The following is a 25,062-nucleotide window of genomic DNA, read 5'->3' on the forward strand; positions in this document are numbered from 1 at the left end:
CAGATTGCAAAGGAAGAAACACTAATATCCTATGATTCCAGCTGCAAGACAATAATCTTCTCGCCATTAAAGCGAACTGCAATTACATACATTAAGAAAATTACGTTCTGCAATTTTCCCTCATACTAAGACAATACAGCACAAGAAGAGTGTTATTACAAGCTGTAACACTGTATTAAATTAAAGCAGTATGGCCTACAGTAGGATTGAGTCTGTCCGAATTCCCCTTGAATTAATAACGAAATCAAACTGTAAAAGTAAAATATCTTTTTCCACATATTCTCACATTAATATGTGGCCCGTCACCATTTCCTACCGCTGTTTCATTTCCAGCCTTCTGACAGATGGAATAATAGAGCTGTAATGCTACATTCATGCCATTAATTTCTGTAAGTACAAGCAGCAAGCGTGTGTGTTGTTGTAATCTCTCTACAGAAGGGACACTTCAAACAAGTCTGGAATGGAGGAACGGTGCCTTAAGCCCCTTGTTTCAACCTGGGATGCTAATGCATTTCAAGCTTAGTGCTAATAAAATTGAAAAATAAATGGAGGGTAATTGTTTCATGCATTTGAAGGGAACTGGCTCATTCCATTATGTGGTTGTGTTTGTGTGTGCGGCTGTCTGCGTGCGTGTGTTTGTGTGTGTGTGTGTCTTTCAATTTCCAGAATCAGTCGTCTGTTCAATGGCACCGAGCCCATCGTGTTGGACAGCTTGAAGCAGCACTACTTCATAGATCGGGATGGCGAGATATTCCGCTACATTCTCAGTTTCCTCAGGACCAGCAAATTGCTCCTTCCAGATGACTTCAAGGTATGTGTCTGCACCACAGTATACTGTATTGTGTGTACCTGTCTGCACCATCAACTCACTGTTTTAACAACATAACATAAAAGGCATTTGCCCAGACATCAGCTCACACTGTGTGTGCTTCTTTATTTTTCGAAAGATGGCACATTTAGGTGTGAATACTTCTGTATTTATTACAGTTTCTCTGTTCTCTGATTGATAGTGTGTTTTCAAAATAAACCTGATACCACAACAGTGCAACTAGTTGTGCTTGATACGCACAGCCTTACCCCCCTTAAGTGTATCATATGAATTATGTGTAGTAGAAACATAAACAGTAGTTAAGAAACTTTAAAGAGGAAAAAATGGATGCAGCCTGATTATTAAATGGTGGAAAGGTAAACTGCTAACTGGTTAACTGGAGCATGGTCTGGTGGTGTGCATGCCAAAGCCTTGAGCTGTTGTTTTTCACCCAGTGTAATTTCTATAGAAGTGATCCCAGGTGAAATAACCCCTTATGAACTTCCGCTCAGCTCCATGCAGACAGTAACTCTCACCCAGAGTCTAGAATTGGAAGGGAACGGTGCAGTTTAATACCTGGTGCCCCGTATATGCATACTTCTTTGCACTTGCTTTTTGCTCTTTGTGAGACAATGAACCTGCATGCATGTGTGTCTTGTTTTAGTGGCATGTCAGTATCTATTGCAGACAATGTAGGTGCTTTGTCATATTCCTGTATTAAACAATTTAAAGCACATGTTTGGGGCACAAAAGCAAATTGTGAAAAGTTTTACATTTAAATGTATTATCTGTACAAGCTTTTTTGCATTCGCTGTATTTTTGTATTGTGAAGGTTTCAGTTTGACAGAGTAAACTGTGTGTGTGTGTTAGCTGTAAAAGTTGTGTAAGAAGCTGATGTGAGAGAGTGTTAGCAAACTTTAAACATTAGCATTTCACTGAAGTTGTGTTTCTGGACACCTGCCAATGTAAGTCCAATAAATCCAAAATATCTGTGTCTTTAGTTGTTAAATTCTTGCCTATGTTCATTAGTTGACTTTGTCTACATGCTATTTGCTTCTGGCCAGGTAACATTTAGTTGGTGTAACAGAGCTTTTTTTTTGCCTCCTGCTGCTTGAAATGAGGGTGATGAGAGTGAGGGATGAGAGTAAACCAAAATAGTAAAGCTACAGGCTGTGAAAACAAAATGATGATCTAAAAGATGCTAAAATGTTTAGTTGACCCTAAAAAAGGCTGAAGAGTTAGAGGGACATTGCACGCATGCCATTTAATCTACTGTAATATAAAAGATAACGATTCAATTTATTTTTGGCACTAGTACAGATTTAGTCTCACCTAACAAGTATTCATACAATCATATGTGACGTTGTCAGAATGATTATCTTCCTACAGCTTCTTCCTTCTCGAGGTTTTCATTCCATGATACAGTTTCCTAGGTGTAGTCTACACTTCGCTTCACGTCGACCCCACCTTAGTTTTCATGACCTTTTCACTGCACTGGCACTTGTTCATCATTCTGTACGAGGTAACAAGGCAAAGCCAAGCCACTGAGAGCCAGGGGCAAAGTCTTTGGGCCCCACGGATAGTCTGAACAAGAGCCAAACCACAGACAACAGAACATGACATGAAAGCCCTGCATATTTTGGCAAATGACGGCCTGACTCAGTACCGATTAGATTTTCCCTTCTTATTCATACACCCCTCCTCCCCTCTGTTAAATCTTGACAGTCCAATCAGGCACCACAGTGGAAGAGAATGCATTGGACTTCATTGTTTCAACTCATTACGATCCCCTCGCATAAGCCTGTGTTGATCTGCATACCTTTCAATTTGCGTGAAGCCGGGGAAAAAAAATGCAAATAGTGCGAGGCGGAATTGAGCATGTCCTTATCTGAACACAATCAGGCTTGCCGTCGCCCCAGGGCTGGGTCTGTTCTGCTGCTGGCAGCCACGGCGCTGTGTGTTTTGCTAAATCAATGTGAAAGTCTGAGCAGAATAGGAAAAGAAATTTTTCAGCCTGCATCACTGGAACAAAATATTCACTATTAATATCCTCCCTCATCACATTATTCAGACTACAATTAATCACGAGAGAGTAAGCAATGCTCAGTCATATTGAGGGCATGGTTATAAACCGGTAAGAGTTACTGTTTTCTGTTATTATTCAGATTTTGCATTACTCCTTAAATTGATTATTTTTTTATCTCAGATGCTGGAAATGACAGAAAGGCGCTTTTATTGTGATTTTATTTTATTTTTGAGTGACATTGTTATTCAACAACCTTGAACTTCTGCTTTTTTGGGGGGTCACTTTTGACCAAAACCTACATTAGGTCTTCACTAGTCCTCTAAACTCCCTTATAGTGACATTTTCCATCATTTTCTTCTTCTCTTTCTCTGTCTCTCCCTCCCTCCCTCTGTCCTTCCCTGAAATGTTGCCTTGCCAGTGGGCGATCAGGTCGGATCATTATTTTGAAGCTCAAACGGGCTGTCTGGACACAGGATTGGGGGATGAATTGTCTCGTAGAGCTGGCAGCAGTAGCAGCAGCTTCAGCAGCCAGGACGGAGCTGTTGGCCCTGTCTCCCTCTCATCCTCACCTCAGCGCTTAGGATTACTCTGTTGTTTTCTGCTCTACTCAGGATGACTAAAGTGCCTCGCAGACAGACCCCTGTTAAAAACATATCCATCCATGGCTTCAGACCTGTGAAGGATGAGGAGTAGCACTTTGATACAGAGAGCTGCCTGAAGGGGAGCGTCTCAGTATGAGTTTTGTCAGCTGCAGCAAGAAGGCCAGGAGAAAAAAGACAGGGAGTAAGGGAGAGAAAAAGGGAAAAAAGGACCTCCACCCCCTCTTTTCGCATTCTGAAATCTTAAACATTAGACCGTCAGCTTAAGATGTGTTGCGTCAACGCCGCGTCCAGATGGAGTTGTATTTGGGTGTCGTTCACATGCCTCGGATGAAGGCACAGTTTAGATGAAGGGGTAAAACAGTGAGGGAGGCTTTTCAAGGCTAAAGAGTCTGACAGAAGCAGCAGGGTTAATGAATATGCTGTTTGCTGCCATGCTCTGTTTCTGTGCCCAGCAGTGGTCTTGAGAAGGAAAAGGGGAAAAACTCTTTCTAGATCAGGGCTCTCTGCCAGCGCCGACACCCAGACACCCAGAGCCACCAATGATGCAGACTATATGAAACATATGTTGTTTTTGCAGCACAAACACACATTGTCTCGCTTGGGTGTTTGGACTTTGTTCTACGAAAAAAACCAGCAACCTCTTTCTCGAAAAACGTCACCAAATGGACAATCACTTCTTTGCTTCAGTTTACTATGTCCATTCATTGAATTAAGCTGTCATTGTTTGCCACTGTGAAACATTAATCAGAACACAGATTTATTAATTACTAATTATTTAGCAAAAAGGTTTTGCAGCATTTAGGTGTAACCTAATTAAATCTTGTTCTAATAGGAGCTTAACATCGGGCCACAAGCCTTATTAACATAAAACTCCCTCCATGTGAGGAATACATTAAAAACCTCCTTGGCTGATGATTGTCCTCATGTTCACTTGCACATATCTTTTCCTCACCTCCCGTCTGCCTCCAATAGCGAACCTCCGCCTTCCCGTATTTTCTGTGGTAGTGGTGAATGATGGTGCCATCTGGTCTTGTGGGAAATTAGAGGCAAGAGCGCAGGGGCAAATGGCCCCCAGCAAACCCTGCCCAGGAGGGAGAGGCAGGCAATCTGCTGCAGACTGTCTGTGCACAGGAATGCACCATCCCACTTCACCAGAGCCCAACTGACGGCCTTTCTGGAGTCAGCTCACTAAAACATGCTAAAGGCTAACACCACTCTGCCAAGAGCTACTGTGGAGGAGAGCTGCAGCATGGCTATCCTTTGTTTATTGAGAGTGTTGTCCTGCTGGTCCGAGTCCATCACTGATCTTGATTTATTGTTCTTCAATCTGGTCGACGTATTACATGAAACCAAATGCATTTTTTAAAAAAAAATTAGCTTCATGGGGACAAACAAAGGTCACATTTTTGTATTATATTAAGATTAATTTGTCATTCGTGCAAGTTTATAAATTTAAAATCCTACACTGTTATTTTTGCCATTTGTAAAAAAATAATAATAATTTATCTATCTGTCACTGTGCAATTAGTTATTAGATCTTCTGTGAGTTACCTTTGCTACACAGGTAACACACACTTCACTACAGTGGAAGAGTCAGAGTTCATATACAGCAAGAACCCACTCTTGGAGTAATTAGAGGTTAAGTGTCTTGGTCAAGGACATCATTAGCTGCTGTGAGGAAGCCATAAGGAGTCCCGCAGATATACTTTCCTCTGTCATATTAATGTTGCACAATACTGTATATGTGTAGGGTTTCTCTGTGACCTTGGTGATGAGTTGCAATCCAGGGAAAGTCATAGTGTGTTAGTCACACATATTGCCAAGAGGAGTATAATACACATGCAAAGTCACTGCTCTCATCTGTATGTTTGTCTGCCTGTACAGGACTTCCACCTGCTGTACGAAGAGGCGCGTTATTACCAGCTGACACCCATGATCAAGGAGCTCGAGCGCTGGAAGCAGGAGCGCGAGCAACGACGGATGGCACAGCCCTGTGACTGCCTTGTGGTTCGTGTCACACCTGACCTGGGTGAGAGGATCGCCCTGAGCGGAGAGAAGGTCCTCATTGAGGAGATCTTTCCTGAGACTGGAGACGTTATGTGTAACTCGGTCAATGCTGGCTGGAACCAGGACCCAACACACGTCATCCGCTTTCCCCTCAATGGCTACTGCAGGCTCAACTCCGTCCAGGTAAGACACTGAAATGCCTGTCCTTTGTTTGTCTCCTTCTCTGCCCATGATTTATTTATCACATTCTAGACTTGTGTGTAAAACACATTACAGTGTTTACAGTTTTACTTGAGTTAGATTGTCCTGTGTGTACACCTCTGAGTGTAGTGTCAATATAACAAATATGTGCTGATATCTAACAATGACTTTCATGCGTAGTTATTTTTTCTGTTACATTTATTCACTAATAAGCGTGATATCATGGTACTTGCAGAGAATCAAGAGCAAAATGGCTTTGTGTAACAGAAAGTTTTGATGTGTGTCTAATATGTGACTGCAGCATAGTCACAGTCTTTCTAAAACTGGAGGCAGCATCATGATCAAGGCTGCATTCTGTAGCTACCAAATCAGCTAAGTTAGGTAACTGACAGCTGTCTTCAGCTGTGAGGAATTTGCTTGCTCATATAGAGCTGATTCAGCTCTTCCAACACCTCCTCATCTCAGCTGAAAAGGAATAAACTGTAATCTTATAGATGCAACCTTTAAAACTTTAATTTTTAACTTGAATATGCAAAGATCCAACTTACTGGCTCGCTGCTAACAACAAAACTTACAACGTGATCATGAAACTAACAGTGGTAGTTAATATGAACATTGTGCAACATGCATGGGGGAAAAGCCACAAAGTAACTTTAGTGGCGCACTTGCAGAAGAGTCAGAAAGTGTCAAAATGCCTATGTGCATTATGTTTCATTATCTTTACCCAAACAGCTTAGTTTAGCTTACTTTCAACATGAAGATAAAATATTGAATATTTGTTTTATTTCTAACTGTCGCATAGTGAAACTGTACACAATGTTTTATGATACTGTGCTTGTACACCCCTCCACTCTCTTTTCTGACCAATTCTTTATTTAATGTTAGCCACAGGATGCAGACTCCAAAGAGGAACTTATGTATTTATCTACTCATTTATCCAGTAGAGTATTCTGCTTGGCAAGCAAACCATTTTTCACACCAACTTTCAACATTTTCATAAACATTTGAACACCTGGCTGGGATTTGCTCAACCTGGGCTTTTGTGACCACTCGGCAGATCCACTTAGTTGTTTTGCTGAATGGCACACAATGGCATCTGCTGAGGGAGAGGAGGCTTTCTGTTGGTCACCTTCTGTGTGAGTCCTGTGTCAGCCTGCAGAGTTTATTTTCAGGTTGCTTTCCCAGATAAATGCTGTTATATACACTGATTTTCTTCAGTAACAGTAAGCTGGAATTACACCTCAAAACTTTGCTGTAAGGCACTTGGCATGATTTGTGGCCCACTATATTGCATTTTGCCACAGTAGAGATAATAGCTTGTTGTCAATAACTGGCATAATAGCCACTCTGGAGCAACAGCTGGAGTGTGCAGGTGTACAAAAACCTTTGGAGTTTTTCATTTTGTCAAACGATGGTCTTCGGTTGGCTGCTGGGGATGAGAATGATGCAAAACCTCAGCACGGTATTACCATAAAGCAATTTACCGCCAATATCATATCAAATACATTTGCTTTATGATCTGTTTTTGAATAAGTTTGGCACTGGTTTGAAAAATGGTGTGAGATGAACATCCGTCTTTGGTCAAGCAGAGTTGACCATGTTGTGGAGTCAAGTGGTAAGAGATTAAAAGCAACTTCAGAAAAAAATAGTTTTACAGTAGTGTTACCCTGTGAGAGAAAGAGAGGACGGGGGGAAACATAACAGTCTCACACCACAGGCTCGATATAACACACTTGAGTGCCCACAGCCATGAACAAACCTACACATAGAGGAGCCTTCACCCCTTCAGCACCCAGAGAGAGCCTCTCCCAGGCAGGCTAGTGCACTCTGACACCTCCACCTCCTTCCTGCCAGCGTGAGAGACCACCTCCAGGGAGGAGAGCAGAGCGAGTGGGACAAAGCACGTGTGGACTGCGGCCATGTTTTCCTGCGAAAAAATGAAGAAGAGAAATGGAAAGGGGGGGAAAATGATATGCATAATTTACGCTTTACTCCTTTTTAAGACACAGCTCCTTTTTTAAAAAGACTCCAATATAACACCGCTCAAGGCAATTGAAATACACGTATTGCATTTTTTAATACCATACTTACAATTTCTCAAACAGCCTAAACCGGTTTATACTTCTTTTATAGATTTTTAAATGACTTACAATATAATTAATTGGCCGCATCAACTAACACAACATTTTCCCACTCTGTTTACCAGTGAGACTGGTTATGGGATGTGAGCACATCTGACTAACACAATCTGAACGGCATCTTTATTGTTTAGGCTTTTATTAGGCTGTTCTTCTGAAGGCGAGGTGAGCCGAAACCCTTTTCTCATACAAACTCGTACATGGCGGATCTGCGAGGTTTATAGGCAGCGACCCCTTCTTGTCTCATATTCTGGCCTCTCCTTGGTGTCTCCTCGTGAGCCCTCTAAGATACAGCTCTACGGCATTCGTTAAAAAAAATAATGAAAAGCACAAACACACACACACACACGTACATATGCACACACAGTGAAGGGGCCCGGCTCATTGAGTCGATGTAGATGAGGACACAAGGAGCAGATGGAGGTGTTTTTTTGTTGTAAGGGGAGATTTTTCCAAACAACTTACTCATTCTGTTCTCTTTCATTGTTGCGTGAAGGAATGAAAAGGTTAGGAAAATAATCCTTGTCTTACCTGCCAGACAATGAGCCTCTGATCTGATTTCAAGCCTGGACCCTAACCCAGGGGAACACACACACAACCACACCCTGCCCACAGAGGAAGTTCAGGGAGAGCATGGGGAGGCTGCGGCAGCACCGTCTGAAACTTATTTACTGTGTGATTGGATCAGTTTCAGAAGAGGTCTTGACAGGAAAGAGATGGATATATGATGACATTTAAATGTGTGCTGTTTTCACTTTATTATGTCAGAGGTGTAGAGATTTTATTGGAGCTGAGGTACTGTTGCTTTCGTGCCCCACGCTGGACACTGCTAGACCTTGTTATAGTTGGTCACAAAATGATAACACACATTTCTCCATACCTTACTGTACACTAAGTATATCGACCTGTTTTCTAAACATTTAATATTCCATTTTAATAAGATAAAACATGAGGATAATTCATGAACATTGAAAAGATTTCCATGACTCAGTTTTCATGCTTTTAAAATTGGTGATATATCATTATACTGTATCATCTATTTATAGTTTGAAATGTGGCAGCAGTAATTCTTTGCATGTTGAGATATATATGTATTCTGTTGCCTCGCAAATTTAGCCCCTTCTTTAATCTGTTGTCTTGTGTATTTAAATGCGAGAGAGGGAGAATAAACAAATCCACCTTGGCAAGTAACTCTCCATGAAGTCATGAATGGAATTTCAGGAGTAATGCAAACCACCTGCGCTGTGATGTAGATCCAGCGGGGGGAAACAAAAAGCAGCAAAGGCACTGAATGCAGGGAAAACATTTAGCCAAAGAGCCACAGAGGTGTACACACACGCGTCCCAGCGCTAGAGCTGGGCCTGCTGTTCCATACATCACCATGATGAAGCACTCAGATCAGACCAGAGCCAATCCGTCCTACATCAATGTGACAGCGGAGGCAGTCATAGAGAAGGGTCCCCTGTCCCCCTGCTGCCCAGGCGGAGAACGCAACACGTCGCAACACTCTCTTACATGTCATGCTGCCACTCCATCAATCCAGCGCTGGGTGAAAAGAGAAAGCACAGCTCATCAGAGCAGACACGGCCACACAAACACCTCCGCTGCACTCCTCAGTGGCCCGAGTGGCAGAGTAAGACATTAACACTACTATGGCTTTGGGTCCCTTGGCTTTCTGTGTGGCTCTGTGGGTAAAGCACAATGTCAAGATTAACAGTAAGCAAGCCAGTGTGTAGAGAGGAAATTCTGGCTGCTGACAGCTTCAGCAGTTGATGCCAGAAAAATCTTTAAAAAATTGTTCTAATTCGTTTGTTGGACACGGGCTGATTAGGTAGTGGAAAGTAAATCAGAATAATGACAGAGAAGGACAATTCAACTGAAGACAATTAGGTAATTAACAAGTCGTAGTTTAATCAAAAGAAATGAATCAAATATATGGCACTTTTTTTCTGTGTTACATTTTATTGATCAAGTGTCACAAAATCTTTATCTCTGTAGAAATGGCTCATACAATAAGTGTACTGTAAATGTGAACATTAGTGATGGAAATTTCAAAGTCAAATGCTCCAATGAGAATGTTTCACTACAAATTAAACTTATTTATTCCAAGTCTAATTTAAGGAAAAGATGTATTATCAACAAAATGAGCTTATAAAATATAAAAAAAGAGATTTATAGAATATTACACTATTGCTTATGGGCTAAGCGATAATTTAATAGGTATTATTAATAGCTGATCAAGATAATTGTAACAGTTATATCCACTCCAGGATTGTTTTAATCTATAGATTGGATGATGGTTTGCATTTTCTGTAAGTGGTGCGGGAGTATTAAGTGGTATAAAATGTAAAGAGTTTTAAAGATTGTGCTTTTAGTACATGAGTAAATTCACAAAGTTTTCTTTGATGATGGCTCTTGGTGTCTTAAATACGAGAACAAGTAACTAAAATTGAAATAGAAAAGGTCAGCGGATGAGTCAGGTGGAGCCCTTGTGTATTTAAGTCTCCTCAGTTTAGTAGTTGAACTACTTGCAGTCCCTTTGAGGACTGACCTAACCCAAAACACCTCTGTGCTCAGTATGTATTTACTGTGCCAGGGTTAAGTGTTGCATTCCCACAAGGGTCACCTGAGCTAAAAATCCTCAGTGAATCACGATGCTTAAAGACACTTTAGAGTGCCTATTTGTAATGGAGCCCAGTCAGCTGCAAGTGCTTTAAGAATAGACTGTTCTGTCAACGTGTTTTTGCTGTCTGTGACTCTTTAAAAAGTTGGCAGATGGCTTAGAGAATTAGAAAGAGTTGGAGCTTCACGGATGTTTTATGCCAGATGCTTGTGATAAGCAGAGGATACGACGCAGAGACTGCAGTTAGTGCTCCTTGTCACATATTGAAGACTGCATAGTTAAACAAAAGCAACCCCCTGAGTGTGGCGCCCATCTCATGCTACAGTGTGTGTGTGTCATAATGTGTCAATCATCTCTGTGTCTTGTGCCATGAGGAGCAAGTGTCTTACAACTCCTCCTGAGAAGTCTTGCAAGTGTGTCTGTGCACTCTGGTGGCCATCAATATTGTATTGTGCTCCGGTTTCCAGGCCTGAGACTCATCCACTTTGATGCATGCCTCGCCATCTTGGCTAAGATGCTAGGAGGTTACAGGAGTGAGGCTGATGTATACCCTCCTGATCCCCGTGGTGACTCCAGGTTGAGTGGCAGCTCAGATAGATGGTTAAATGCTGAATGGTGTGCGTGTGTTTGAGGGGAGATCCCTGTGCGGCCAAGTCGACCGTGCAACCGCGAGACTGACTTCAAATGCAGGATCACTGGGGATGAAGAGGCTGAAGAGACACTTGTATTCAGCTTCAATCACAAAGACAGGAGAAGACAAAAGGAAGTGCTTGATTTCATAGAACAACTAGCAAAGTTTGGTGCTGCAATATCCTCTTCACTGTTATTTTGATTTCCTGTTTTGATTATTGTGGTGTCGTGCTGAAAAGAAGCCTGTCTTTAGGTTGAAAGTGGTGGACATGAAAAGGGGAAAAAACAAAAAAACAAAACAAAGACTGCTAATTAGCTGTAATCCAATTTCGTGGAAATCACCGTGTTAGGGATGAGGCATCGACCAATGAGGGTGCCCACATGCAACCCGCCGTTAGAATATTTTGTTATGGTTTCGCTCAAGTGAGGCAGTAAAGGAAGCAAAGAAATCTGCATAAGTACAACATAAGCTGGGATCTGAAAGCCTGCGGTCAGAAGTATGTTCTGCAGAACTGAGAAACCAGACATGTTTTAGCTTTTTAAGAGGGTGCATTACTTTTCCTTGTCAACAGGGACTGATTTCGGGACATTGTCCTGTGGACATTAAAACCTTTTGCTTGAATACGTCTTAATTATTCACTATATTGTTTATTCCCCCATGGCACTAACTCACTGTGTCAAACTGAATGCGAAGGGTTTTTTTTAATGGCATCTTATAGTCATTACAGTATCCTTGAGTCAGTTACAACTATCTATAATAATATCCTTAAGTCTTTTGTGTTGCCATGCATTAATGATAAAAGTGTTTTCAGACTATCTTTATTGATCAGGCCATTCTCCTCTGTGACCAAATTCATTGCTGAACATGATGGAGTCCCACATGCGTTAAGAGATGATGGGGAAAAATGCAATGTGATGCAATGATCAAAGAAGGCTATGTAATATCATTTCCATAATCGTTAGGCTCCTCCGTCGTCTGTCATGGATTTGGGAGTGTTTGATGCTTGGGCAGGTCTCTTAATTAGCCGTCCTCACCATCAGCTGTCTGCTGCCCCTTCTGTCTCACAAATTACATAGTTTGTTGTTGTCATTTTGCTAGAGGACAAAAAGGGGGAGGGGGTTAACTTTTGCAAGTGGTCCTTTCTGCTTACAAGTAGCATGTCAGTGCACATTTAAGTTTTAATTTGAAAGCAGATGGGTGCTGGGGTTTTTCAGGTCTGTTCAACAAGTTTGTATGCATTTGTTATATTTTGGATTTGTACATTTTAATTCTTGCACGTTGTGTGAGTTTATCTGCTCTTCTTCACTGTATCCCCAACTGAGGAGGCTGCGGCCCTTTGACTTGCAGGCCTAAACATTCAACCATAGCACGTCAATGGGGCCTAAGCTGTAATTAGAGAGGTCATCCTTCGCCATGAGTGCACGTGTCAATGTGTGTGTGTGTGTGTGTCTGTGCGTGTGTGTATGAGCATCTGAAGAAATCATTCTGTTTTTCGTGAACTTCTCTGGCTCTCTATCTGGCAGAAAGAGTTAGCCCTCGGCGAGACCTTTCATTTCCATGCGCTGCACACTTCTTTAAAAGGAAGGGGGGATAAGTAAATACACGGCACTCCTCTCACTGGGATTTAGATCTATACCCCCTCCAAAAAAACAACATCCCACATGGATTACCCCAGATGAGGAGAGAAAAGTGATGCTGAAGTTCACGCGTTTGAGTCTGAGCGCATCTCTTGTTTGGACTACTGTGTGTATCACTGTCCAGACTAGAGGGGTAACATGAACCCCATCTCCTCTTCTCTCCCTGCAGCTCCAACACGTTGTCCACACTCAGATCACCCATAACTCCTCATCGTCATTCCCCACACGTCGCTCTCTCTTTTGCTCACAGACCTCACTTCTCCTCTCACCCAAGCCTCATTACTCAAATTAGGAGCTCTAGTAATCACCACGCTGAGCTACACTCAGCCTCTTAACACACCTCACTCACTCTCAGCTCTCCTCATCCCTTTGAGCTCATGCCCTCAGTTCGGTAGCCAATCTAGCACAAGCAGCATGAATATTGCAGAGATGGTGTGATGTCGGAGTGCCCTCTGGATTTATCTCATCACTGTGTGCGATTGGAGGTGGTGGAGGGTTAATGACACATGGTGCATGTTGTGACTGATGAACATCGGAGTTTGATGTCCGTTGACTGGATGTGTAGATATCAAAAACTTGTACTGCTGCTCATTCATTAGTAAAAATGGATAGCAAACTTCATTTTTACTGTGGAAAGACTTGGCCGTGGCCAGACTCTGGAACAACAAAATTGTTACGCAAAAACAAACAAAAAAAGATTTATCACACAAAAAGTTAAAGTTAAAACAATGAAAAAGTCAAATTCTTGGGAAAATACACAAAGTTGTTTAACTGTTGAGGATGATGTTATACGTCTTATATATAAATACTAAACTGTAATCAGCACAAAGACTAAAAACAAGGTTAGCCAAGGAAATTAACCTACCAGCACCTCTAAAGATGCTGTAATCTGTTACTCTGCACTAAAACTGAAGTATAAACTCAACAAATTTTTCTGATTGGTTACAGGCCAAAGCAGTTATGAGATCATTAACTTTCTGGTGTGTCTGGTGGTGGCTTTGGCAACTGTTCCTCACCAAGACATAAAGCAGAGCACAGAGTAATCCCTTGTAAAACAGGGAATTGTTTTGTTTTTACTCTTTGGATTTTGTGCATATTAAACAAACAAAATCTAAAGTGTTAGTGAGCTTTTGAGGTGACGGGAGGACAAATTTGTTATTGGACAGAGCTGCACTATTAATTTTCCCATCTTGGCAAGAATAAGCATATTTCACAAAACGTCAAACTATTCCTTAGAGCTGTATAAAACCTGAAACCTGCATCCTATCTGTAAACTGTTTCATTTAGACTTTTCCTTACTGACATGGTACCTTTATTGTAAACGCCTTCTTCTCTGTCCTCTCTGCAGGTTCTGGAGCGTCTTTTCCAGAAAGGTTTCAGCGTGGCAGCATCATGCGGAGGCGGCGTGGACTCGTCCCAGTTTAGCGAGTATGTGTTGTGTCGCGAGGACCGGCGAAGTCTCTCCATTAACACACCCATCAGGATAAAACAAGAACCCCTGGACTAGAGCGTTCTGGGCGAGGGACTGCCAACATCCCCACCTCCCCCTAATACTTCTTCCATCTTCTCACACCACCCCACCCCTGCCTACTCCAACTCCCTTCCTGCCCTAATAGGACCACAACCACCCCCAACATACCTAAGTATTAGCAGAGGCTTGTTAACCTCACCAGTTCTCTGCAAAAACTCTAAGGGGAATGTAGTACCAAACAAAGGAAAAAAAAAAAGCATCAGCAACAAAAGTTTTTAATTAAGTTAAACAACGCCCAAAGAATCTGGGACTGTGATGAAAACAACAATGACAAATGGACACCACAGCAGCTGACAGCTCAACATTTTAGCACAGTGACTGGTTGTTTTTTTTTTCCTTACCTTGTCATAAAAAGGTGTCCCGAGACTCTTGGAGGGACACAGTTTTCCCCCCTCCCATGCCTTGAACTCCAATCCACTTCATCATCAGCATACCACATACACCCCAATCCTCTATCTTTTGTTTCGTCCGTGTCTGTGTGTGAGGCCTCAGTCTTCTCTGACTGGTGACAAGTCTGGTCTATTGTGGGACAAGGAAGATTTGGCAGACAGGATGTTTTTAAGGATGACAACAAGAGGACATGATTTAATGTTGTGAACTCCCACCCCCTCTCCCACAACCCCCAAGATCCCATGACCCTCACCCCACAGGCCTGGCTTCAACTGTCAGGACCTTGCCAAACACGACATCGTTTGCCAACTGATTGTTTATTACAATTTTTCATTGTTGTTTCTAAAGTATGTTCTTCTTGCTCCTTTTGCTGTTCTTATCATGACATAGTGTAAACAATTATTATTAATAGGATTATTTTTAATGTCTCTTTTTTTCTTTCTCCAATATGAAGGATGTATGAAAATTGTATTCATTAGGCTCTGAGAGCTTGTGAGGGAGCTTTTCTTGGCAGTAGCTGCAGAAACTCAGATGTCTGCAGGCTATGTGGCTAAAGCAATCTGACTGGCAATGCATTCAGAGCCAGAAAAAGTCCCATTGTTCGAACCAGAATGGAAGAAAACCTGGATGTTTTGACATTGTTTTTAGTCAAATGTGTAGCGCACATGAAAAAAAAGAAGTGCTCCAGAATTTCTGCTTATTAGCTCTAAAACATATCTCGGGTCTCTGATTGGATTCTCTCACACGAGCACAAAGGATTTGTTCACACTTAGTTAAAGAACATTTGTAAATTTGAAATTCAGGTCAAATTTGCACACGCTCCAAGTGTATTGCAGTTTTGTTGAGTTAGAATGTTAAAGACTTGAGGACCAACGGAGAAAGCTGACGTTTACCAGTATATCTCATAATCAGCACGAGATGTACTTTAAATGCTAAATGTTTCTTTGCACTTCAACATTTCCAACAGAGCTGCTCTGACCTGCTCCCTCAACACACTTGCTGGAGTCCAGTGAACGGCACCAAGTCAAGCTGATTCTCTTCTCATGTTTTAGGAGACTGTGACATTAAAATATTTAAAAACAGAAAGAAAAAAAACTCCAACTGAACAAACACTCTGGTACCAAAGTAGACAAGGTGCCTGTTTTGTTGATTGTACAAATATAAAGATGTTCTTTGTTGCAGTTTATAGCGAAATAAGACTAAATGCATTATTCAGAGCTGTATGAAGGGTACCAATATTTGATCCTCCAGGCTGCCAGTCTTGACAGTTTTCTTGAGAGTAGCTCAGAGAACCTCCAGAGCAAGTTTGAAAGACAAGGTCTCTGTTTCAGGATTGTCACTTCTAAGTGAAGATTATTTCATCGGTTCTTCACATGTATGTATGGCAGAACCCAAACTGAACTATACTCACAGCATCAGCATATTATTCACAAAGAGGCGTGTGGGCGGCATTTACTCTCTCCTGCTCTCGTTCTTTTGGTCTTATTCTCAACATTTCTGGATCAAAGACAGAAACAAGAAAGGCCAAGTTTTCATGCTTTATATTTGTGTGTAACTTACAGATGCTGTTTCTTCCATTCCAAACGACTGAGGAGAAAAAAGAAGCCCATTCTGATCTTTGTGGGTGCTGGCAGTTTTTTGAGTTAAACTGGGGTTGTTTTTAGCAGTCCATTAAAAATGGGCGGTGGTTGTTCAGACTACGTTGTTTGTAATAGAATATTTAGTTTTTCTGGATGCTGCTGATTAAAAGAGGCCAATTAGTGGGTGAAGATGGACTGAGTTTAAGTGTTGCTTCAAGTCAAATGCAGTCCTCCCTGCGGGTCTTTTTAAAAAAAATATACAATCAAGTCCTTTGTTCTGACCTGCCAGTGGCCTGCGCCTTTGTATCTAGTCGCCTCAAAGGGAATGGTCAACCAGCCCTTTCATGTGCCAAGGCATGTTGGGCGCTTCACAGTCATCTTCACCCCCCTCTGCTTCCCTGAAGGCTCCAAGCTCAGTGGTGCCAGTAGAAACACGGGTTGTACCCCCTGCTGCTGTGTCATCCCTCATGCCCCATTTTCAAAATGCCCTCCTACGCCATAGCTCGTTGGACCACACCACAGCAAACCAAACAAACTGATGAGTCAAAATATGAACATACTCCGAGCAGACTGTACTGTGCAGCCAGTCCACTTTACTGTGGGGTAGATGCGAAGATCTTTGATTCATGTGATATGAGGTGTGGAACTCCATCTGGGTAGTTTCTTGAGGAAGAGTGGTAAAAATCAGTGATCAGTGTTCTAAAACTACATGTACAAGAACAACTTTTTCAGGAAGGAGGAAAAGAAAGCAGTTTTAGTTTGCCTCCCTGAAGTGGTACGGTGAATTATACAATGGACTCTAAACAACTTCGGAGAGCTAAGGGGTTACGCATTTGAAATAAAAAATAAATAAAGATTTGTATTTGTGAGAAAAAAAAAAGAGTAGACATGGGTTTCTGCAATAAAACCTCAGTATAGAAATAGCAGGTTATCTACAGAGACAGGAACGTGTAATTGGGCTGGAAAGTTCATAGACATGTTCACACGCCACCCATTAAGTAAAAATACTAGTCAGTGTTCAGCCTGTCCACACAGCATTTGCTCCACTTCTGAGGCGGGTCAGTTGTACAGTTATTGTAAATTGAATTATCAGGACGCTGGGTTTTATGGGACCCTCGTGTTTTTAAGAGACATCTCAGTCCTCTTCAGAAAAGAATGAAAAGAATTCAAAGCGTAACATTGTGTAAATATGGATTAAAACATTTCAAAGGGTATAATAAGGTGCAAATGTATATTATTTAAAGTGTTTAAAAACCATTAGACTGTGGTATTAAAGGGCATGTGTTCATTTGCAGTGTCTCCATTTGACTTTTCTTGCATATTTGCGATAATAAAAGGATGTACTGTATATCTGACATGTGTCACATTGCTCTCATGTTTTTGAACAACCCCCATAGGATGAGAAATTTTAACTGTGTGTCCTCTCTCACTGAACTGATGCAATCTCACCAGCCTTTCTCTACCCAAGCATGTGTGTGCTCCCCGTTCATCATTTTTGCAAAGGGGGAAGGTCGTCTTCAGGGCTGAATGGGCCGAGATCTTGAAAAAAACCAATATGCTCCTAAACCCCAATATTTTGCACTGAGTTAAACGGTTTGGTCTTTTCGAAAATGCTTCTGCTTAATTAGCAGCAGAAACCTAGAGGGACTTTTCATAGTTGAGCAGCAGCGCTTGACTCAGTTTGTACTTAGCATGTGCAATGTTAGAAATGGAAATGAAGCAGGCTGAATTAGTAGTTGACTTTGGTAAAAACAAAACAAAACAGCATAGCTCATTCTCCCTTGAAAATCTAAGAGGTGAACACATTGCTTAGTTGTTTTATTATTTGCATTTAGAGACATTTTAGAGTAAAAAAACTCCTACCTACAAAATCTGTTTATGCATACGCTGCTAGAATGATACAAAGAAGAAACTGGAAAAAGTCGTCTTTTCAGTTTAGTAAACAGCTTATTTACTCCTTTACAAAATAGGTACAAATACATAAGTATTGTTTTTCACACAAACAGGAAATTTTCAAGATATATACAAGAGTTTACCAAAAATAACGTGGTTCTAATAAACACATAGTTTTGTAAACAATATTTACAAATCATCCTTACACTGAAATGTATTTCCTCCATCTGTTTACACAGAATATTGTCCTAATATTTTGGCTAAAAAGCTGTAGTAGTAGTAGTTGTTGTTCTAGGAGTAGTAGTAGCAGTAGCAGTAGAAATGCCCTCCTGTGAAACGACCGGAAACCATAGAAATAATTCATAAAATCATCTGAAATCACTACAATAAGTACTGTTGTGCTTGTTTTTAAAACATGGCATTTTAGAGATAAAGTTTATGAAAATGTGTTGAGCATAAAAGCCAATCTAAAAAAAAAAAGCAGAACAGAACAAATATATTAATTGTTAAAAAATAAGTGTCTTTTGACAGAAAGTGGCAAATACTGTTTCTTTGCTATAATACAATGACAGCTTTCAGTTGTCAGGTAAAATAGATATCAAAAAAGTGCCGTCAAAATTTACAATGCACGACTTTTGCAAATGTCATCCATATTTAAATAAATTTCAATATGACAAGAAAAGCTGCATAGAGGCCAAGATGTTTAGTTAAATAGAGAAAACAAACAACAACAAAAACCCATAATGAATGCCATTACATAACACATTAAGGAATGGGGGGATGAAAGTAATATGACGAAAATGCAAGACATGTAAAAAGGACTTTCTGGTCAAATAGTGTTCTTCAGTCAGTGATATTGCAGAAAAGACAACAACAGAAACAAATCAGAGCCGCTTGCTTCAGTTTACCATTAGTTTGTTGCTGTGACATTATATTTTGGATCAAATGTCACATAAATATAAATGTTGTGCACTAAAACATCTCATGGATTAATTTGGCCATTCAATTAATTAAGTGAGGGTGTGTTTTTGCCAAACATCAGTAATGTGCAGAAAGAACTATGAACGTGGAAGATAGAGGAATGTCTGTTTTCATTCTCCCATGCCACTGATGCACCTAGAATAACAGCAAAATTGACCTTCATAAACCATTACTGTGGGCATGATACCATAAGACAAATGACAAACAGCTAGTCATAAAACAATGTTCACATTATGTGTTTAAAAAAATACTGACTCACTCAACAAGGGAAACCAGTCTGAAACTGGTGTCACATAATGCCATATGTGTTTTTTGTTAAATGACCTTTCAAGAAGGCTCAAGAGGCGTCTCCTTTGTAACAACACTCTACAGAATATACCATCTAAATTTGACTCTTTCAAAGCACATGGTTGTACAAAACATCAGGTTTCATAATATTGACACATGGATTATTCCTTTTCTTACAAAGCTTACATGTGATAAAAATATACATGCTGTAAAATAATTCAAAAAGAACTATTTACACATATAGTAAGGAAATTGAATTTACTGCTGTTATTTGGAATCTGGATGTTTCAGAATCATGAGTTGGTCTAGAAATCTGTAAAGTCCCACTTATTAGGTTCAGCTAGACTACATTCATTGAACTGTGTTCAACAAATAACTCATGGATAATATTGTAGGCTGTATCAATATGCTATTATATTTTCTTAGCCAAGGAAAATTCTACTTTAAGGTGGTTCACTGAAGCTTCTGCCAAGAATGTCAAACAAACATGGAAGAAGGTCTTGGTCAAGTCCTGTGACGTAAACACATCGTTCCTCTGGCAAATCTAACTTCAGCAATAGGAAATGATGGGGTCCTTAAACTGAATGATCTAACTACACACTGTGAAGCTAAAGGAGAAGACATGGAACACCAGTTTTATTTTTATTTTTTTTCTGTCTATATCTCTCTCACTTTCTTTCTTGTTATTAAAAGCTACATCAAACATCACACTACAATACATATGGAGACACAGAGCTGAAACATTAGACCTGATCTGAAGGCACGTGGCTGGGAAGGAGGAGGAGGTGGTTGAGGTGGGCGCTGAGCAGAGCAGAGGCTACTTGAGCAGGGCACGGTAAAGGAGGAGCGAGTGGGCGGTCTCTCTCTCCTGCTCCATGTAGAAAATTAAGTCCCTGAGGTTGACACGAGTGATGCGCTGCCGTGTATACTGGCGTGATGAGGTGGATGGGGCGGATGAGCTGGCTGGGGAGCCTGCCGTACTGCCGGAAACCTGGAGACAATGCAGAGGTCGAAAGGTGAAATGAAATAACTCATACGATATGTCGATGCTTTTCATCAAGTGCTATATTATCCATGTAAAAGCCAAGTTCTGCAGTTCTGCAGCAGTAAAACAGTAAAACCCTCATCCAATTTAAGTAAAAGCGCTAAACACTTCAAGGTCATCTCCTTGTGCAGCCATACACTGTTCCCAGCACTCCTGCTACATTTGGATTGCTGCCGTTTTGAACCCTTTTACTTTTGCATTTCAAACTTGTATCGAGAGCTAACATCAACTTTTATACCATAATGGTTCAGCTTTCATATTGAGGTTGAGAGCTACATCTCGACAAGGCAAACTTGCTAGATTTTGTTTCTTGTGCCTTATTCCCCTAAAATAAAACTCAAATTGAAAGGTCTCTTTGATGACACAGTGGATCCATGCTTTCTAAACAAATGCAACGTACATCTTAGCATGTGAGCATTGTAGCAGGCTGACGTTATGGTTTAGTCACACTACAGTAAAAACATAACGGTCCCCTTTTAACTAAGAAAACTTGGTGATCAATATTGATTTTTTTTTTGTGTGCATTTCATCACCAAAGTGTAGGATGATCAACTGATTGCCCAGACATTACACATGCAAAACCTTCAAGCTCTGGGCAGCCACTTTGAATTGTGAGGCGACTGCATGGGTCACCTGGGGGTAGGCAGCCTGTCTCTGAACTACTACAGTCCGACTCAGTCTGACTGCAATTACTTTCAGACAGATTGACAAAGATTTGCATATAACTGACGTTTAATTTATAAATGCAAACAGATTGCAAATATTTTGCACTAAATCTGGTTCCGTCTGCACTGATAAGCACATCTCATCTGCAATGTGTCTCTTTGCAAAAAGGGGACTCAACTCAACTGGTTGCCAGCTGGCTGTATTTTTGTTATATTTCTATATAACAAGAAGCTTGCCATGTGCCTATGCCATTCAGCAGATAAAGAGGTTTGCAATTTTGCATTAATTTATCACAGTTAACTGCCATATGGCCACACAGAGACCACGCAATTGCCCACTTGACCCCATTTAATCGCAAACTGATAGGTTGACGACAGATTTACTCAATCGTATTTTACTTTCTAGAAACTCATTTGTGATTTTGTAGGAATCGTGCAGCTAAAAAGAGAAGAGAATACTTTTGTTTTTGAATGGCAAATTGTGATAAGTTAATTCGTGGTGTGTAATGATCGATTTTTGATCCCACATTGGTGTCTGTTTGTGTACTTTGGCTATGCAAAGAGAGGGATTGTGGGAATTCAACTAATGCGGCAGCTACATTGCATGTAATGTAGCTGTTGCCATTGGATGTTTGTTTTTTTTTCATTTAAAAGGCCAAAAGCATAACAGATTGCCAACTGGTTGAAAGGTTGGCTTGAACAGAATGGGACAGACAGTAAAGTCCACCACAAAGAAGACAAATTGCAAAAAAGACATCAAAGATAGCATATAGCTCAAATATAGACAGTTTTCATTATTTTTGGTTTCACCTCACTGCAAACAAGCTTTTTGTATGGCTTTTTTTTTTTTTTTTTTTTACAGCTAAGCTAAACTCCCAACTTAACCTAGAGTAGCCCAGTTTACTGGTTGTTCTACGTATTTTTGACACTGTCCCTTGGTGACAGGGCAGCTACAGCTACAACATGTACATATGGGTCTGCAAAGCCCTGTATACCACCTCCTATCAGTGCACCACCATGCTGTGACCTCAACACAAACCGCAAACTCAGTATGACTTTTTTTATTGTTCCTTTTACTAAGAGTTTTTCCCTCACTTTCTTTTCTGTAAGTCTTTGGAACAGTTTCTACAGTGAAACACAAAACTGTTTAGAGTCAAGCAATATGTGGTTTCCATTCAGAAAATAAAGTAATCTTTGTTCAATGGCAAACACATTGACAGTATCAATAGTAAGGAATGTGGCCTCTAAGCAAGTATACACCTCCAATAAAGAAAAATAATCTGTCTTGAAGAGCTGGATGAGATCAAAAGACACACTAATAATGTCCAGATCTTCAGGTGCAGGCAAATGTTCAAAAAAAAAAATTCTTTAAACTTACAAAACAAAACATTGGCAACATTCACCAAAGGCCACATTTTTGCTCATGTATGTTTTATGGCTCTTTACATTGCCTGGACTATGAACAGATTTTTCCTCTAAATAAACAACTCTGCTGACATAGATCTTAGCTGACGTTCCAGTCTGAAATGGAGACCTTGTTGTTTGTATTTGATCCAGGAAAAAGGAGAACGATAAAAAAACAGGGAGTGTATACAGAGGCTGATACAAATCAAGAGATGCATTTACATTTGGAAATGAGAAACACTGGGAAACAAATCCAGCGAGTGCCCACTTTTCACCCAGGCACAGAGAAATAAGACAGACATTTCAGTCAGGAACACCCTCTCATAATTACATTGATTGCACCACTCTGTAAACACAGAGTACAGACAGGCCTTAATTGCAAACATATGATGGGTATGAATTTACAAGAACAAAACCAAAGTTCCTCCAGTACCCACCCCCTCATGTGCTTGTGTTTGTGCACAATGTATGATGATGCCTTGTCTCAAATTACCCTTAGAACACATTTTGTCCCTTTTTGGAAGCTGTATGATGATTGAGGCTAGCCAGGCCACTTCTCCTGCCAACTTACCTCAACCACATCTAGGGGCAAGTGGGTACAGCATGCTCCTCAGCACCCTGGGGCACACCAGACCCTCACTTTGGGGAGCAACCCCACTTTAATCAGGTCAATCATAGCTGACCACATGTGAAAGATGGGCCTGCCTACTGCCATGCCAATTACTGCCACTCACAAGTAAGGTTGATGACAGGGCCACAGATTTTACCAATCAAAGCCATCCATCCACCTAGATGGATGGGCAGCACTGGCCACAGGCAGGCAGTCAGTGCTGGGGTGGTGCAGTGGCTAAAGTGGGTGATGGTGGGGTGGAGGGAGGCAGAAAGCACAGACAGATCATGGTCTACAGGTAGTGCACTGCAGATCCCAGAATGCCTTATTCCCTTTGGGGACAAGGGCAGTCGTAAGTGATTGAAATAATACAGGCAGAAAGTCCAGCGCTTATAGAGGAATTCACTCAAAACAGCCTCTCCTCTCCCCTCTGTCTTTATATGCTGTCGTCATAAGGAATGCCAACAACCCAAACAGTGGTATGTTGTTGTCAGTATCTATGGAGACCAATGCCTCTCACCAGTACACACAGGAAATAATGTTGCAGAGGAGGGAGGAGAGGGATGGGCATGGTAAACACCACTGCTAAACAAAGCAGATGGTGGAGTGTCAGTTAGAAAGGGAAGTGAGACATCAATGACTATTCGCTCCTTGTCTAGCAATTACACTGTAATTGTGTTTGAAATTCAATAAAAAAACAAAATGGTAGACTTTTGTAAGGTCATGGTGGATAAAAAGAAAATGTGAGCAGAGGAAAGAGTACGAGAGCAGAGTCACAAAGACAGACAGAGGAGTACAGCAAAAAGGAAAATCTCAAAATCAGCTTGGCCAAGAAAGATCCATGAGGCAAAAAACAGCATCTGTCATTTTATCTGTGATGGGCGCTCGGAGGCATTATGTCATATGACATATCCATCGTACAGAATGCGCAGGGATACTTCGATACATCTCTTCAGACATTTGACTTGTTTGGAGCGGGGGACAGACAGAAAAAACACAGAGAGTGCGGTGGATAGAACCTGAGGAGGGGAGAGCAGAGGCTTTAAAGCTCGTCTGTAATAAGGCCTCTTTTGCTGGCTCTGGTCTTCAGCGACAGTCTGTTGACATACATGACAACGCGCCAATGGTCCAGACACATTATTTTACACTATTTAATTCCCTGTGGTTTCCAGCACATATGCAAATGTACACAAAAGCAGAAAAAGCACGTCTAAATGTGCTTTATCTATCTTGCAATTAGCATAACACACTAAGTGGAAAATAATGAGAGAGGCACTGAAGCACAGGACAAGTCCTGCACATTCTTGGGTTGTGACCCTATAATAAGGCAAAAAATAGTTTCAGCAATTTCTTGTGAAGTTAAACTTCAGATTAGATTTATAAATAGAACATGAATGCATACTTTAAATGACTGAAGTAAGATTTACAGAAGTTATTCACAATAAATATGGCCTGATACCAGACAGAATTTTCAACTTGTTACACTCCATTTCCTTCGTAAGGTTGACAGTTTATCCCCTCTAACTGATTTATATGGGAGAGGAGATTTGATTTTCCCTAAGCAATGACTAGAGACCACCTGAATCTAACATCGTTTTAAACCAAGAATGGTGCATCGCCACGTCAACATGCTGGTATCACTGTGATTTTAAGAGTGAACTGGAACATATTAAAACTGTTCCACATGTTCCTTCATTTATCTTTTATTTGTTTGTTTAGTAGAGAAACCCACTGTTTCATCTGAGCAGACAGTTTGGCAGAACACACAGATTTCAAGATAATGACAAAGGTAACAACAAATACAAGGCTTGTATTATTTAGTGTTATTATCTTCTTAAGTCCCAATGCAATTATAAAATTATGAGTGAGGGCAGATTTCATGAAAATGACAAGGCTGGTGTGTTTGGACATTAATTTTTTTTCTACTTTTATATGATAATCAGAGATTCACAGAAAAAAAGAATATTTTACTAGAAAGGACAAAGTCAGCAAATCACAATTT

The 25,062-nt window shown here is 40.8% G+C and overlaps 2 protein-coding genes across 6 annotated transcripts in view; one reads left to right on the forward strand and one right to left on the reverse strand.

Annotated features, from left to right (window-relative positions):
* kctd15b (potassium channel tetramerization domain containing 15b) overlaps nt 1-17,529 on the forward strand; it is a 31,093-nt gene extending 13,564 nt beyond the window's left edge. For all 4 annotated transcript variants that reach the window (XM_084928898.1, XM_084928889.1, XM_084928880.1 and 1 more), the window contains 3 exons: nt 667-811; nt 5,321-5,626; nt 14,022-17,529. In XM_084928898.1, the coding sequence (XP_084785024.1) occupies nt 667-811; nt 5,321-5,626; nt 14,022-14,180 (610 nt within the window). In that variant the 3' untranslated portion in view covers nt 14,181-17,529. The remainder of the gene's footprint in view (nt 1-666; nt 812-5,320; nt 5,627-14,021) is intronic.
* Nucleotides 17,530-18,091: 562 nt separating this feature from the next.
* The window catches only part of LOC146393272 (transcription initiation factor TFIID subunit 4), a 92,379-nt gene continuing 85,408 nt past the window's right edge, over nt 18,092-25,062 (reverse strand). For both annotated transcript variants that reach the window (XM_084928848.1, XM_084928839.1), the window contains one exon: nt 18,092-20,327. In XM_084928848.1, the coding sequence (XP_084784974.1) occupies nt 20,154-20,327 (174 nt within the window). In that variant the 3' untranslated portion in view covers nt 18,092-20,153. The remainder of the gene's footprint in view (nt 20,328-25,062) is intronic.

Source organism: Perissodus microlepis, chromosome 1 (assembly GCF_051167445.1).
Source record: "Perissodus microlepis isolate ML-2025 ecotype Zambia chromosome 1, ASM5116744v1, whole genome shotgun sequence".
Taxonomy (NCBI): Eukaryota; Metazoa; Chordata; class Actinopteri; order Cichliformes; family Cichlidae; genus Perissodus; species Perissodus microlepis.